The sequence below is a fragment of the Elgaria multicarinata genome, chromosome 8 (assembly GCF_023053635.1).
Source record: "Elgaria multicarinata webbii isolate HBS135686 ecotype San Diego chromosome 8, rElgMul1.1.pri, whole genome shotgun sequence".
In the NCBI taxonomy this organism is placed as follows: domain Eukaryota; kingdom Metazoa; phylum Chordata; class Lepidosauria; order Squamata; family Anguidae; genus Elgaria; species Elgaria multicarinata.
In genome coordinates this window covers 41802568-41820487 of record NC_086178.1, presented here as the reverse complement: position 1 = coordinate 41820487, position 17920 = coordinate 41802568, and the positions used below count along the sequence as shown (strand labels likewise).

The window sequence follows — 17920 nt, the reverse complement described above, 5'->3', positions numbered from 1 at the left end:
TTATTTCTGTGTAATGGCTCAGCTCAGCTCTACTGCTAGCAACACCTGGTCCTGTTTTCTCTTCCCCAAATCTGTCTGTCCGTCATGCAACATGAGAGGGGAAATTGCCTTGGGCTGTTCTGTACCCATAAAGGCCAGCTGCAAACTGGCCTACCGTGTCACTTAAAAGTGTATAATTATAAACAGTATCCAACATGATCCAAAACCTGTCTGGATAAAAGACACCATAAACTCTTCCATACATATGGCTCATTATCACATGCTGCCTATTTGGCAAACCTACGTAGAATGAGCTCATGCATAATCAAGATCCAGTTTGTGACAGACGGGTATGCCCAGTTCACAACCCTTCACCCCGTCACAGTTGGCACTAATGGGCACTCTTGTTGGTAGTCTTTACATAGAGTAGAAAGATTAATTGGCCACACACATTGATTCACACAACTATACAACTGGTTTCACAAGAAGAGTGGCTAAAGCATAATGGCTAGTAATGTGGATTCATACTTCCATCGCCACTAGGCATTAAGGCAAGCAGACAAGAGTGTCGTCTCCAAGGCTACCAACCCTGCCCTATTCACAACCACAAAATTAATAACTTTCCAAGCCTTATTTATATTCTAATTTGCAAGGAGAAAGATGTATATTCCTCCTCCTTGCAGCCACTGTGAAGTCTTTCTTTATCTATGTGACAATCTGTGTGACGTGAGCTGCATAACATCTCGTTTATCTCCACTGGCAAAAGGTGTCATAGCTACATCATTGGTCCAATTAATCTGGCCATTCTTCTTGTGAGCAAGAGGGCATAAAAGAGCATGAGCAAACCTACTTCTACGTTGCTTGGAGTTCCGTTTCGCCATTCATAAAAGCTCATTGTGCGTTTCTGGCGTGGTTCCGAAGGTTTGTTTTCATGCTAACTACCGGTGACTTTTTGTTTACACTGAGCTAAAGCACTGGTCTGTCTTGCCCAATACTGTCTACTCTGCAAGCGTCCTACTCTGTCATTCCCAGCTCTGCTATTTGAGATCCTTTAATGGAAGATGCCATCAATTGAGCCCAGGTCCTTTATGCATCCAAACCATGCACTCTGCCACTGAGCTATGAGCCCCTCCCCAAATATATCCTGCATCTAAAGGAAATTAAAATGAAATCACTTTTCAGCTTCAGTGCCATCCACATGTAAACAATGTTGGGAACTTTTCTATTCAACATAAGAAGGTGGGCTAATTCTCAGATGTTATTCAACTTTGTACCTCTGACTAAAGTGCTGTATGTTTCATATCTCAAGATTATGGAAGGAAGAAATGCTAATCTACTTATAAATCATCCTGGTAAAGGTGATATCTCTTTTTTGCCAGACTGTCTTCTTTTTAGAACATTCTGCTGTATTAGATTCCTCTTCTTCTTCAATACTATTCTACAAAAGCAGGACTTTTATTAACTCCCTCTTGGAATACACTGGAGTAGTCCAGATGGTACAGTTAACAGGAGTTGTATAATTTACATGGGGTCATTTACTAAAGCCATTTTTAATGTCCCCCAAGGACATATCCGCTACCTATATTATTGCCTCAAACCTTTCACACAATAATAATAATAATAATAATAATAATAATAATAATAATAAATGTTCCAAATAAAATTCTTTGTATAGTCTTAGATTTAAAATTATCAGTTCCAAAACATGCATTTAAACCCATAATAGGGTTTAAAATATTAACGTAAAAGCCAGTTGAGAAACTGTGATACAGAATCAATATTAATGAATTGCTTTCCACACTAGAATGCCTGAAATGGATAAATGTTCCCTTTTCTGAGATTCCTTTTGGATGAGCTGCAACTTGTTCCAATCCCTTCATATGACACAATGCAAAAGATGTAGACAAATCCATACATGGGTGTGTCTATCCATAGAGATATAGATACATAAGCGTGCGCGTGCACACAACACAGGATCTACAACAAGATGTTTGAGTGTAGACTGTTCTAGCCATTGTTCCAACCAGTCGTGCCTTCTACCAGGATACTCCATTCAATTTCCCGTCCCCATCATTTTTGTCCCCTTCCCAACAAACACTCAGCACTGGATTTTTATTTTATTTATTTTTACTTCTGCAAGCCTTAATATTTTGCAGATGCTGACACCTTCCTCTTTTACGTTGGTGACCTCATTTTGGCTACAGCACCTGGTACATGTACACACACACACACACACACACACACACACACACACACACCAATTCACAACACTCCAACACATATTAGCATGGAGAGAAAAGAAACCCGTAACATTGCAATGTGAATGAAAGAAAGCATGGCCATGGAGATAAGACAATGGCCTTATTCCCAATCATTTAGGGTCACCAAAAACAGCTTATGTGTAAATCTCCATGAAAGAGTGTCTCTCTTTTTCATCAAGACTCTTTTTCACAGACATCTACATGCGACCCCCATTTTGGGCCCCTGCACACTAAACACGGCAACAACTCTTTGGACATGTGTCAAACATAGCTGCGGCTAAGGCTAAAGGGCGCAAAAAGGGGAGTGGCTTGTAGGTCCCTGTGAAAATGACATGCTGGGAGGCTAGGGCAAGTGAAGCAGGGCATCCCCAAGGATCGGGGTAACACTTAACAGCTTGGAATCACCCTGCTAAGGGCATGAGGTGTACCACTTTTCCCTACCCGTCAACTGTCAAAGCTTGTAAAATCAGCCCATATATAATCTCCTCTAGTCAGTTACCTTGTATGTTTGATGGCTGAAACATACAAGGTGCCAGACGAGGCAAACCTACATATTTTTGGCAGATGGAGTCGCTCAACTGTGCAACTCCTAAAAACAATAAAATAATAATATTTTTTTAAAACATGGTGACATTTGTACACATTACTGGGGTCAAGAAAAAATACAATAAATATTTTCCAGCCTTAATTTGCTCAAATATGTGTGGTGGGGCAGGGGATAAAAAATGAGGTTAGTGAATGAGTAACACTCCTCCAAAGTGCTGGTTGAGCACAGTTGGAGGGGCTGTCAGTTGTTCATGGGCGAGATTGTTCAGCAAGAGCGGCAGGGATTTCTGCGATTCTTGCTGAGCCGCTCACTTATAGAATCATAGAATAGCAGAGTTGGAAGGGACCTACAAGGCCATCGAGTTGATGCCTGAAACCCACGAAGGGTTGGCAGTTCGGATGACACACCACACCATGGTGGGTTCAACAACCCCTGCAACAAGACATGGGTTGTTAGGGTGGCTTGTTGTCCATGCACAAGCTGCCCTGTGGGTACCTCGCCACCCACTATGTGTTGTCATGTCATACAAATTCAATCAGGGTATTTTCAGTGGTGGCACAGTGTTTGTGGAATGCCCTACTCAGAGAGGCATACCTGGTGCCTACATTATAGTCTTTTCAGTGCCATATGGAGACCTTTTTATTCTCCCTGGCAGTTTAAGAACTGTTTGGAGTGCTTTTAAGATCTTAGCACTCTTTTGTTTTGTTGCTGGTTTTACCTTGGTTTTATGTGCTGTAGTGTTTTTACTCTGCTGTTGATTCTAGCTTTGTTTTAATATGTGCTGTTTTTATTCATTGTTATGTTTTTTATATGCCAGTCAGAGAACTTTGGTTCTTGGGTAGCTTAAAATGCAATAAACAAACAAACAGTTGTATTCAGATGAAGGCAAAGGACACTTACATCTTGGTTGGACATATCCCAATAAGGCCTCTCTCCATATGACATCACTTCCCACATTACAATTCCATAACTCCAGACATCACTAGCTGATGTAAATTTACGATAGGCAATTGCTTCTGGTGCAGTCCACCTGATGGGAATCTTTCCACCCTGCAAATAAATCAACAAAGGCATTTATATAACAGCAAGCACTTTACGTTTGTGACCGTGTTACACATCATCATTTATCTAAAGTAATGAGGAGATGTTCATGAAAAAATGCCAAAAAGGCCACTATTCTCTTTAGTCTGTAGATAAAAGGAATTTGGGAGTGGACATAGATTTCAGATCACAACGAATCTGCTTCTATTTTTAAAAACAAAACAAAACAAAACAAAAGGTTTATAGATGGTTTTGAAAGTCTGTAGGGCAGTAGGAAAGAGCAGAATTTTTGCTGGTTGGGGTGGGGCTTCATTGTCTACTCAGGGGCAGGGAATTTATGGCCCTTAAGATGTGTTTGGATTGCAACTCTCCTCAATCCCAGCCAAAGTGGCTAATGGCTGCAGCCCAATATCTAGAGAACCGCACGTTCTCCACTAATATCCTACATTGCCTCTCCCCATGACAAGGAGAAACAGAATACGTTATGCAAAGTAAGTGAGAATATGCAGAATTGCTTAGTTTGCATAATTTCTACAGATTGCAGAATTCTCCTCTTAAATGCAGAATTCAGGCATAGTTTTGTCTTTTTCTAGTGAAGACTACATACAGGCAGTTGCTATGGATGAGGAAGGGATTGTCACCCATTTGTTACCTTTATCCACAGGGATGCAAATCAGGAAATTCTTATGTGCTCCCCCCACCCCACCCCGGTCCCCAGTTCATAACCATCCCTCTCCTAAAGGCTATACTAATGGAGCTAAGAGTTCATAAAGAATGGATCACAGGATTATTACTGCATACTTAACGTTTAGATATTTGCTATTAATGCCAGAGTTTTGCTTGACAGCTGCTTCTTGCTAGGCTTGTTTGTCCAGCTCTTCAAAATATATGCACTCAGTTGAGGCCCACACTTAGCAAAGAACTCTGTGCTCTCTCCTTAACTGCTCAACAAGCTGCCTAGAGTCATACATCTTCAAGTGCTTTATGAACTATACTATCCTGATGGTAAGTAAAACATTTGGAAGCTGCAGACAGGAAGCATGACTCCATAACACCTAATCAGATAGTTAGTAATTTAGTAATGGCTTAAAAGTAATACCGTCCTCATTATCTGATTTAGCATCCCTGAGATAAAAAAAAGTCCCATAGATTTCTCTATTGTTTATGCTAATGACCTGGCTAAGTATTTCATCTACTCGTTTTTCTTCTTCCTCCTTTTATATTTCTTCTTTAGCTTCAATTTGGTTCTCCTATGAAGGTTTGAGAAGTTTGTATCAGTCTCCATAAATGCCACTATCACTAAAACCAACCTCAGTTTATGTTGACTAACTTGTTTGTGATTTCATGATGCCATATGAACACCTTTAACAATATGGAACTAATGTATACTTATATATTTATCTGTATGTATTTAATTAATTAATAATAAACTCTGGATCTATGGATCTCTTATATTCAAAACTGAAAAAGATGGGATAACGGTCCAGGCCAGTTGAGCAGAGTCTGCATTTATCAAAGAACACATACACATTGACAAAGAAAAATTAGCTGAAGTCCCCATCTAATTTTGTCACAAACTCAAGGATTAAGTGTAAGTTAAAATGCTGTGAGAAGCAGAATGCAATGGCATTTCCTGTATGTGCTTTAACACCAATTGGAAAGCAGCCAATAAAACATGTTTTTATTTTTTTTAAAAAAAGGGGACCCAGTGAGGATCCAGGAAATTACAAGAACATTTACTTAGCTTCTGTCCTGGTAAATTGCTGGAAAGTATAATTAAAACTAGCGTTATTAAATATCTAAAAGAGCAATGCTTTCTTGGAAGAACTGATTGTTTCTGCAAAGAGATGCACTGCCTCCCCATCTTTTTAGAATTATCTGAGTGTCAACAAATATGTAGACAGGAGTAATCTAATAAAAAATTTATCTGTTGGACTTTCCAGAAGCTTATGAGAAAATCTCTTACAAAAAAGGTCCTGGGTAAACGTAGCAGGATGAGTCTCCTTATGAATCAGTAACTAATTAACTGAAAACAGAGGGTAGGTGTAAACGGGTGAGCAGTAAGCAGTGGGTCCCTAAGGATCTGTCTCAGGTCTGATGCTATTTAATTAATAAATGATAAGGGATTAGTGGTAAGATAGCCAACCTTGGCAGATGGCACCAAATAATTTAGATGATGAAATTCCAAGCACACTGTTGAAGAGTTACAGGAAGATATCTGAAGTCAGCGAAAGGCAAAAAGTTCAAAGTTATTGTCAAGTGATGTCAAGTGTACATATCTGTGTAGGATAAGTCTATCAATAACTACTGGCAGTGATGGCTACCAAGAATTACTAGGGGCTAATCTACACTTACAGCCCTTTCACAACAGAGGAGGGATAATTGCGATGGTTCCCAGCTTCTGCAATCAGTGCTCATGGGGCTCACGCCACCAATGTTTCCCGCAAGTAAAGGAGAGCCTTTGCAGGAGAGTGTGTGCTCCATGACGGCAGCTCCCAATGAGTATTGGCAGAAGTGGGTGGGACAAGGGGGGGTTAAAAAAAACCCTCCTGAGAGATACGCACAGCTCAGACACACAGCAATACAAGGGGAATAGGTACTGTGTTGAAAAGTGCACTGTTGCGCAGAGATGTATTTGTTTTTTTAAAAATCACTCGGTGATGAAACATGCCAATGCGCATGCACATGCCCCTCACAGCAGGTTGTCTGTTTGTTGAGCTGGGTGCTCGCGGCCAACAGCAACAGCTTAGCAAAGGGGGGAGGGGGCACACCAGCTGCGGACTTTGGGATTGTAGCAAGAGAACTGAAAAAAACATGACAAAAGCAGTAAGTGATATTCCTGAATAACTGAGGGGTCGACCCAAGATCACCGTGGGATCAGCTGTGCGTCGTGTGGCCCAAAGTTTAGGAACAACTTTGACATTATCCTGGAATAAACGGCTGGTGTAGACACGGCCCTAGTTTCAAGAACAGTATACACGGGCTTATTTTGCTTTAATTTAGTCACTGACCAAGCTGGCTGGGGATGATGGGAGTTGTAAGCTGAACATGTCCGGAGGGCGCAAGGTTAAGAATGCCTGCCTTAATTCCCCTGCTTGTAGGTGGGGATGGCTCAGTAGAAGGCTGCTTGTCTCACCCCATCAAAAGAAAAAGGGACCTTCGAACAGCAGCCTCGAACATGGAAACTACTCAAGTTAAGGGGGGAGGATTTCAATTTTTGATATTTTACTTGAAAGGGATTAATTTTGTTTTTGCTGCCCAGCTAGGATGGCTTTTTTCCTGCTGGCTGACCAGCTTCAGTAGACTGTGCTGCTGCCATCCCTTCTGTGTCAGTATGTTCACGCTGCTGTGGTGTCAAAGTGAGAGTATGGTTACTGAGAGCTACCCTGTGAGGGGTGGCTGTTGGACCCTATCCTCACATTTTGACCCCAGAAAGCCTGTTTTCCCTATCCCCATAGAAACAAGTGTTTCCATTAGTTCTAGGGTGGGTGGCAGAGAACGTTTAAAGCCACCCCCACAAGATATCCACAGGGGCTGGCTTTCGCCCCTGAAGCTCATTTTGTCTACCCTATAGGAATTAACGGAGCCATTCATCCTACGACAGTGGGGAAAGGAAGCTCCCTGTAGATGCTTGTGCTGGCACAGAAGAGACTGTTCTACCACTGACCTTCTCTCTCATCACTAGAATGCTGTGAGCAGAACCAGGAAACAGCCTATTCAAGGTGGGCTGGGCTTATTGCTCCAATTCTGCTCACAAAAAGCAAGCAGGGTTGTTAACTTTTACAAACAGCTCTACTCTAGTTTGTTTCTTGCAACATGCCTACTTATTGCCTTCCTGGGAGCATCTATCTGGCCACTGTTGAAAACAGGAACACACAACCCACATTTATCATTTATTTATTCAAACATTTGCATCCTGCCCTATTATCACAGATAAAATCAGAACAATATAAACATAAATAATTTACACAGCTAAAAAATGTATTAAATCATTAACAAATTAAAATTGGGGGAATTATTTTTAAAGCAATAAAACAATTAAAAGTATGTATAACCATGGAGAATTTAGCCCTTGGAGGCTTTGAAAAAAAAAGGGCATGTTTTAACTTGGTGCCAAAATGAAACCAGTGCTGGTGCCAGTCGGGCCTCTAAGGGGAGGGTATTCCACAAGCTGGGTGCCACAACAGAGAAAGCCCTCCTGGTTGCTTTTGTGGGCCCCACTACCCCCAGACCATGCAATTTTCTTTTAAAACAAGATGTATGCTCTTGGGGTGCATGGCAGCTGGGGGGGGGGGCAGGAATGTGGGCTGGTGTAGCTGCTGGGTGAATCTTCCACTGACTTCTAGGAATTGCCCACCCCTGGACTAGACAGACCTTTATTTTGATCCAGCAAGGCTCTTATGCTAATATGTTCTTATGTTTGTAACACATCTGCATGTATGCACTGAACCATCAAACAGATACTGGTGGTTTTTTTTAAAAAAAGCTTGCTACTGGGAGCTGCTAGAAAATATTGAGAAAGACATGAGCATACACGGAGATTTCTTGCACTCATGGTATTTGGTGCCTCTGGATGACAGCCAAGGTACAGTTTCTTTCCTTTACTATGACAATGAATAAAAGGACATTTTACCCACACAGCCCATATGGTTGACTGGTTTGTCATCATATCTGTGGGATTTTTTAAAGTACTATCATAATTTGAACATCCTTTTGCTTACCCAGTGGCAGCCCTCATCCAAATGGTCCTGAATAGTGATACCAAAAGAAGACAATGCACTGTGATGCAAATTATAGATATTTGTTGCCGTTCTCTTGGAAGGGAAAACACTTTACTATATTTGCACTCACCCAATTGAAAGGAAGGCTTTTCAATAGTGCACCTCCTGCCCTTCTGTTTGAACACAGCTCTCTAGAAATCGGTCTTGGCTCAAAACCTCACTGGCCTTGTTAGTGGGAAATTGCAGGGCTGGACAGCATTAAATACTTACGAGGAAAATTGACTCCCTCCCCCACCCTCTTTAATGAACTGCCTGTTCATTACAGGGAAAATGGAAGAATTAAACAGCACAAACTGGGTTTTCCTAACAATCTCTGTACTTGCGGGAACAGATGGAGAATTGCAGGCATTTAAAAGCAAAACATCTAACAAAATTTACAAATCTACATTATAAACCTTGTACCTCCTTTTATCCTGATGCGTATAAACTTCAAGGGTGTTTGTGATCATCAGAATATTGCTTTACAAGCTACAGCATTTGCCTCATTAGACTTTACATGAAGATGACTAAAACCCATCTAGCAAAGTCAGTAAAATTATGCCTATAAAATCCTATCGTTCTACCTCTTTAGGCACCAGCCCTAAATACACTCACATGTATAAACATACTACTAATGTCAATGGGATTCTGGGACCCTGTTCAGAAGACAAGCTAAGCCACAGTGGTTAAACACTTTTAGCTATACATTATGGCTTAGCATGTTATGTGAACCATGACTTAGTGTGTCCTGTGAACCATTCCTAACCATGGTGGCTATATAACCATGGTTTAAACACGCTCACTAACCATTTGCTAAGCGTGTTGCTTGAACAGGCCCTATATACACTTAAGTGTTGATAAACATGCTATAACCTCCTTTCCTCCTGCTTTTTTCAATAGATAGTAATATATTTGTCCTTAGTAATAATGAAGAGTGACACACAGTAGATGTTATTGGTAATCTTAGACACACACACAGAGACACACAAACACCAGCTCTGCATTCACCAAGGGGCTTCCTAAAGCAGTTATAATGCCACAAAGAAAAATTAAATGCACTCAGTTCAATATAGGAACATAGGAAACTGCCTTATACAGAGTCAGACTATTAGTCCAACCAGCTTCGTATGTTCAGATGACACGCTAAGCCACAGTGGTTAAGCATTTTGAGGTAAATATTATGGCTTAGTGTGTCGTGTGAACCATTCCTAACTGTGGTGGCTACATAACCATGGTTTAAGCATGCTCACTAACCATTTGCTGCAAAAAGATTAGAGGCCTAACTATGGCTTAGCATGTTGTCTGAAGAGCCCTATTGTCTACAATGAATCACTGCACCTCTCCAAGGTTTCAAACAGAGGTCCGTTTACCAGACATAACTGAGAATGCCAAGCATCGCATTCATGGGGCCTTTTGCATACATGCCCCAGCCCTTCCCACATGTTTTTCAGTATTGGCATACTTAAACCTTGGCAGAACCAGAAAGCACCTAAAAACAATGGCTGAAATCCTGTCACTACTGAAACTAGAGGGGTGGGGTATTTCCTGTATATGGGATGCAATATTGCATATGAGATTGACAAGTACTTCCAGCTTTCCCCCATGTTGTTGTTTTCCACAAACAAATGGACAAATAAACGTTTACCCTCCTCCTAAGAGTAGCTTAAAATGTATTATTTAAACAAATCAGAAAACTACACTGGTCATCCATGCTCTGGTAACCTCCAAATTAGATTACTGCAATGCCCTCTACATGGGGCAGCCTTTGAAGACAGCTCGGAAGCTGCAGCTTGTGCAAAATGCAGTGGTCAGATTGATAACTGGAACCAGACGGTTCGAACACATAACAAAGACTCTGGCCCACTTGCATTGGCTGCCTATACATTTCCGAGACCAATTCAAGGTGCTGGTTTTAACCTATAAAGCCCTACATGGCTTGGGATCACAATACCTGACGGAACGCCTCTCCCAACATGAACCTACCCATACACTGCACTCAACATCTAAGGTCCTTCTCCAAGTGTCCATTCCGAGGGAAGCTCAGAGGATGGCAACAAGGGAGAGGGCCTTTTCAGTGGTGGCCCCCCAATTATGGAATGATCTCCCCAATGAGGCTCGCCTGGTGCCAACATTGTTATCTTTTCGGCACCAGGTCAAGACTTTTCTCTTCTCCCAGGCATTTAACAGCATTTAACAAGTTTTTTTTAATGGCCCCCAGAACTGCTGTTGTTTAAATGGATACTGTTGTTTTATACTGTTTTTTTTTATATTTTTGATGGTTTTAAATTTTGATGGTTTTAAACTTTTTAATGTTCACTGTTTTTAACTTTTGTAAACCGTCCAGAGAGCTTCGGCTATGGGGCGGTATATAAATTTAATAAATAAATAAATGCTGGGGAAAACATGGAGAAAATCTCATGAACATGTATATGGCAATTCTGAATGTAGACTTAGCATCTTATTCCCAAAAGCCAAATCTGTGCCACAATAGACGGCTATTAGTCCCAGAAGTCAAAGATGCAAGAAGCTTGCATTCAGAATAAATGGTGACTCCAACATCCTCATGTTTCTGAATGGTCCAGACATTCAAAAGAAATGGTAAATTGTAATATTAGAAGCAAAGGACATGAACGGCGGAGTTACAGGATGGGGATTTCAAGTACATGAAGTTTCTGCAACTCCATGGTTGTTATGATTACAGATGGTTTTGTATGTGTTTTATTTATTATTTATCTGTTACATTTCTATACCGCTGATTATAATAGTATCTCTCAGTGGTATATGAAATAATGGGGAAGAGGAATCCTTTTCCTTTTGTAGGAAACTAATGACTGAGATTCTAGGATCTTCCCTAAGTTGACTACAACTCCCATCATTCTCAGTCGGGAATGATGGGAGTTGGGAATGATAGGGGTTGCAGCCTAACACATCTAGAGGGCTGCTTTGGAATGTTTTTTTGTCTTACCCTAGTAGTATAGGCTGCTTCGGGGTCATCTTCCAGAACACGAGACATGCCGAAATCAGAGACTTTACAGACCAAGTTGCTGTTGACTAATATGTTTCGAGCTGCGAGATCCCGATGCACATAGCTCATGTCGGACAAATACTTCATTCCAGAGCCAATGCCTCGGAGCATTCCTACCAACTGGATGATGGTAAACCTGCCGTCGTTCTTCTGCAATAAATAAATAAAATAATTTGCACTACAAAATGTCGACAAGCATACCCCACTTAAGTCAGTGCTCCTCAAATTTATCGATATAGTACACAACTACTCATCTAGAGCATATATTATATCCAGTATTAGAGGCAGTATGCAGGAATCCTGGGGAGTTGGTCCAAAACATCTGGAGATCAACAGGTTAGGAAAGGTTGGCATACATCAGAGGGAGAGGCGGGCAATAAAGAAATAAATTATTATTATTATTGAGAAGGAAATGTAAAAACGATGCAATAGCTCTTTCTATTCTCCCTTCTTGTCAAATCACACTGGGGGCATATCTAGACGGGGCAATATCCGGGGGATTGTCCCGGGATCTTCTCTGTGCATCCACATGACGCACAGGGGATCCCGGGGGCAGGGAGGGAAGATCCCTCCATTTCCCTGGGATATCCGGCCTGGGTTTAGCCTGATTTTCCTGCAGTCTTGGGATCATCCTGAGACCACGGGAGGTGTGGGCGGCCATCCTGGTTTTATCCTGGCTCCTCACGAGTAAATGTGAGGAGCCAGGAACCGGGCACGGAGCTCTTCAGGTGCTCCGTGCCCATCAGGGGTGGGGGAGGAGCGGGTTGGTGGTTTTTTTTACTGATCTTTTCATTGGAGCGCATGTGTGCCCATCTTCAGTAAAAAAAAAAAAGAACAAAAGAAAATGGCGGGTGTGACGTCCTCCTTCCTCCCTGGATGTCATGCACCACATGTGGACAAAGGGGAGGATCTCACGATCAGCATATTGTGAGATCCTCCCACCTTCCCTCCCCTGGTGTAGACATGCCCTGGGAGTTAGGCAGTTAAGGGTGGAGTCACCCCTGCAAATCCAACACGGATATTTGAGAGTACACTGAGCATTGAAAATACCCATGCGTGGTAGGGGAGGAAGGCAACACCTCCTCCAGGACCCTATCTCTCCCTGGGACTTTGCTACCTAGCTTGCTCCTCCATGGGAGGCTGTCCCATGGTTTGAGAACCACATTCATATCTTTTTTTAAAAAATGTACCCCTACATAATTTCCCTCCTTGCCACTTAACCCTACAATTCACCAGCAAAGCACCGTCCAGTGACTTCTTCAGATGTGTTGAATGTTCCAGTTTTAATTAACCTACAGTAATGTGAGACTTTTAATGAGCACTTTAATCAAACCTTTTTTCAATTAAACAGGGATTATTTAGAGCTTACTATTTTATGTTTCACCTCTACATTGCTTTCCTACCCCTCCCAGCAGCTGTAGCAGGGAAAAAAACCACACTAGTAAGCATCTCTGAAGCATAATTCTGTCGCATCTTCAAACCGCTAAGGAAAAATAAAGGTATCATACATTTTTCCTCTTTGGGTTTATTATACTGCAGGTACCTACCCTGAGAAAGGCATCTAAAGAACCATTCTCCATGTACTCAGTTATGATCATCACTGGTTTGCCTAGGAATTGGAGAAAGAAAACACAATTCATAAACATAGACAATTAGGGGAAGAGGAAGTTTTCAACCATCTAATTTAATTCCAAAAGTACTTAGGGTTCTTCCTCAGTGAAAGTAAACCAGAAAAGAAATCATACAGACCTGAAGTGTTCAAGAGCTCCAGCCAGAAGATTAACACTTCAGCTGACTCATTGACAAGGTCTTTAACAACAGCGCACACCAGAGTCTCCAGAGAATATAAGAATCCATAATTGCTCACTAAAGAGAAATGGTGATGCCTTAATAGACCCAAATAGGCCTATTTGCACTTGGAGTAATGTAAAGATAATTGCATCATTTGCTAGAGAATTTGTATGTCCGTAGGCATTTGGCTGAGAGAAATCCAAAGTTATGGTTTGAGGGATGCAGACTGTCAGTTGTAAGTGGAGATTCAGGTGTGGCATAAACAATAATTTCCCTTCTATTTACTTAATTTGTGCCATGTAAAAACATGCTTTATCCATTTGCTTCATACTGAACGAGGCATAGTCAAATTAGTCAATGAACTATATTGCAGTTGCACGGATGGCCACATTTATTAAAAATGGCCAGCTGAAAATTGCTTACAGCTGATGATATTATAGTCATTATACATTGAATTCATTATTATTAAATGTTATCCATTAGTATTATTTATTAATGCTCACTATCCTTGTGCTCATATCACATGGTTCTTAAATAATCTTGCAAAGTTATCTATGTAACTTTCCTTCTTTGAAGTTCTAATGTGTAAGTGTGCCAAACGATTGCAGAAGATCCATGGTTTTTAAAGATGGATATGACTTAATAACTAGGCCCAAGAACATACTGGAGAGAGTAACTAACTTTTCCAGATTTCTCCTGATCTAGATTTGTTTTAATATGCCATGGATAGATCAGGTGGTGGAGTCTTTCAACAAATATTGTGGCAGATAGGCAATGCTATTTAGGGAAATATAATTTGCTCCTACACTGATGAGAGTGAGAGATCCAACTTAAGTGAAATAATTTTTCAACCAAATGAAAAAAAGATATATCCCCCAGTGGGATCTGCTTAAACCTTAAGCAAGGAAAATTGGGTGCCTATGAAATATTTTCACACTGAAACCCTCCTAGAATTGTTTCTACATTTGCACATTTTTCACTCAGCAAGTTGCCTCCACTTGTAATTCTACTAGGAGCTCCAATTTTAGAAATAACCTTTTTTTATTAGAAAACAATATGCTAAGGAACATTAAGAGCCTGTAAATTTTTCACCTTTCCATTTTTATTTTTAGTTAGGGACAGCTGGCCTAAGGCCAACCTCTCTGGAAACATATATGTTCATGATTCCCTTGCCACTCCACCAGTGCCAAAACATTCAGCTCCCTGATCTTATTCCACATTTGTTCATGCAAACCAGTCTCTGTATGAATTGGAAATCAAGCATCTGTAGCCCTAACTATCTTATTTGCACGAACAAAGATTTCTCCCCCACCCTTCACTGTGTACACACAAATCTAGGACAGCTGCATCAATATAAGCTTAGAAATTCAGGCCAGGAATTCAAATACTTAAAGGCAAAGGCTGAAGAAAATCATCCTCTTGATGTCTGAACATTCACCCCTCCCAATATTCATCAGTGAGAATGGAACCCACTCAGATCCAATCTGCATATCTCTCCATGTCATTTACTCTTTGCAACTGTGACTAGAGTCACTTGACAGAACAAATAGATCTAAATGGGTTTTAATTAACCTTCTGCAATCAAAAGGTACTTTGTCAACTTAAAGAAATAAGAGGCACTCTTCATTTGAATATATTAATGCATAACTCCATTAGTCATTATACCTAAGCAAGAGTAGTGTTGGTGTGAGAGAAAAAGGTCTAGAGACACTGGATGCAGTCAAAGACACAGGATGGAGTCAAAGCACTGTCTTATCCTATTGGACTGTGTTTTCTGGAGTCAACGTGTGGTGGAATCTGTGTGGAATTGAATGATCTAAAGGGATCCAATGCTTGATGGATTTTGATTCCACCACCCCATTGACAAGCAGTAGATAACATTCTTATTGAAAGTATGATGCATTGGGCTCAATGTTATATCAGTCTGATGTAGGTACTGCCATTCTGTGACTGTAAAAGTAACCACACAATAATATATAATACACCTGTAAAACCTACCCCATTCTGGAGCCGCTTGTCATCACGAAGTCAATTATTAAAAACTCATCACTAATATGTATGGTATCCTGAACCTCACCCACCACCTTCCAATCTCTGTCACCCAGCCCCCAAATTGGCCTCAGCAATCTATCGGGAGTCTTGTTTTGTAATTTCAAGAGTCTTAAATGAACCCATTTATCACCAACACTTGGTAAACTTACAGGAAAAATTGAGATGAATGTCTGCTTAAGTAACCCTGTTTACCAAATGGTGATGGCTTGGAGGTGCCTATGTTGGTTTGTAGCAAAGCATGAACTCCAGGGAGCCTGGCAACCAAACTCACTTGAATTGGCCTCCCACCTTCTGTTGGGAATTTTAAATCATTTTAATGCAGTGACAAGTACATTATGCAAATGCTATCTAGTCATTTATAACTGTTACAGCTGCAACAGCTTGGGGGGTTAAAAGTCTCTGTGGGATTTCAATACAAAGATTCCCTTGTTGATTCTGTGCTTTACTAAGGTGGTATGAAAATCACTGCCAGTAGCAAACATACTGCAGTGGCCTAAACAGAAACATCTTTTTGAAAAGACTATGCCTGTAAAAGAACTGCTAAAATTGTTTACCTCTTAATTTAAGGTTCTGTGGAATTTGGGGAGATCCTGTATGCCAAAAACAATAGCAGCTTGGTACAAAGATATTCAAGGGCTTTCTTCAACTGCTGAAAACTTGTGATTGAAATGTAATCAATGTGTCACTGTATGCTTTTAAGCACATTTGGATTTGATGAAGTAGATGGTTTTAAAAACATAATTGGTATAGATAAATGCAGAATTTCAGTGAAAACTGGTACCCACATACTTTCAAAATCTGTCCACTTATTTTTTAGAAAGGAGTGTTAAGCTTAATATTTACACTCTTGATACTGAATCAAGTCCTTGATCCAACTAGCTCAGTACTGAGTACTCTGATAGCACTACTCTAGAACCTCAAGCAAAGGTCCCTTTACTGGTCTGCAACCTTAGATTTATTTATTTATAAAATTGATAAACCACCTTTCATCCACAAAGATTCTTCTAACTGGAGATGATGGGGATTGAACCTGGGATTCTCTGGGATTTTATACGTGAATGGGGCAGGCATGTGAAAAGAAACATGCTCTCCATTCTTTGCCCTTACAGATTGGGACAAGCTTTGTGTACACAATGATGTAACTTCCAAATAAGATAGCTAGTTCACTAAAGAACTCCAGGGGCACTATCCAATGCTGCCGCTCCATTTACACCATGGAGCGAGCACTAGCATAACCAACCCTTAGCACAACAGCAATAGAAAAACGCCAGCATAGGCTGGTGTTGCGCTAAAGGATTCTTACACTAGCACAGGGATGCAGAATGTCTTTCAGCCTCAGGGCCGGATTCCATTTCAGAGAATCTCTGGGGGCCCACATTGCAGTGGTTGGCAGAAAGGAGAAGATCTGCATGCATCCAAGACTCATATCAGTATCTCCCTTGAAAGCAACAACAGGCAATGGAAAGCCATCTATGGGCATGTCTACACCAGGGGAGGGGAGGGTGGAGGAGCTCGCAATATGCTGATCGCGAGATCCTCTTCCTGTTTTCACATGTGGTGCGTGACATCCAGGGAGGAAGCAGGACGTTGCACCCACCTTTAAAAAAAAAAAAAAGGCAGGAGCTGGAGCGCACTTGCGCTTGAGCGAAAAAGTTTTTTTTTTTAAAAAAAAAAAAAGCCCCGACCCCACTCCCCACCTACCCCTGATGGCCCTGGATTCCCCTGAGCCCGGCTCCTTCCCTTTGATTTATTTATTTATTTATTTAAGGATTTTTATGCCGCCATTCAGCCAAAAAAGGCTTACAAAAGTATTCCTTGATGACCTCTACAACTTGCGGGGAGGTGGGAAGAAGCCAGGATGGCTGCCCACACCACCTGCGGTCCTCAGGATCGTCTCAAGACCACGGGAAAAATCGGGCTAAAAGGGCGTGCCAATATCCCTGGAAAATGGAAGGATTATCCCTCCCTGCTCCTGGGATCCCCTGTGCGTCGCAGGGATGATCCCGGGATGATCCTAGGGGATATCGACTGGTGTAGACATGCCCTATGCAGCATGCAGTACACTGACACTTTGAAACTTGTATGTTTAATTTATAATCCCTAAGACAAGACAAGATGGTAGAACTAAGTGTCTTCTTCTGCTATACCTTTTGAATACACTAGTTTGTTAATGCTGGCAGAATCAAGAGAGCTGCACCAATGCATAGCTGCACCTGGGATATATACAGTGTGTGTGTGTGTGTGAGAGAGAGAGAGAGACAGAGAGAGAGAGACAGAGACAGAGACAGAGAGATCTACATTATGTTGCTTAATTGAGGACACTAAAAAATCCTCTAGATAAACCTTCTATTCCAGAACTGGTAACTTTCTTGATTACATTTAAAACTACAATGACAAATTTAATTGACTCATCAAACCAAATAATCCACTAAGGCCTGCAAGCCAAATAAAAAAATTGAAGCTG

At 41.1% G+C, this 17920-nt stretch overlaps 1 protein-coding gene across 2 annotated transcripts in view; it reads right to left on the bottom strand.

The window, feature by feature from the left end:
- Positions 1-17920, bottom strand: part of EPHA4 (EPH receptor A4) — a 170171-nt gene that overhangs the window by 9864 nt on the left and 142387 nt on the right. For both annotated transcript variants that reach the window (XM_063132227.1, XM_063132228.1), the window contains exons 12-14: positions 13161-13222; positions 11554-11763; positions 3688-3837 (exon numbers count right to left, since the gene is read on the bottom strand). In XM_063132227.1, the coding sequence (XP_062988297.1) occupies positions 3688-3837; positions 11554-11763; positions 13161-13222 (422 nt within the window). The remainder of the gene's footprint in view (positions 1-3687; positions 3838-11553; positions 11764-13160; positions 13223-17920) is intronic.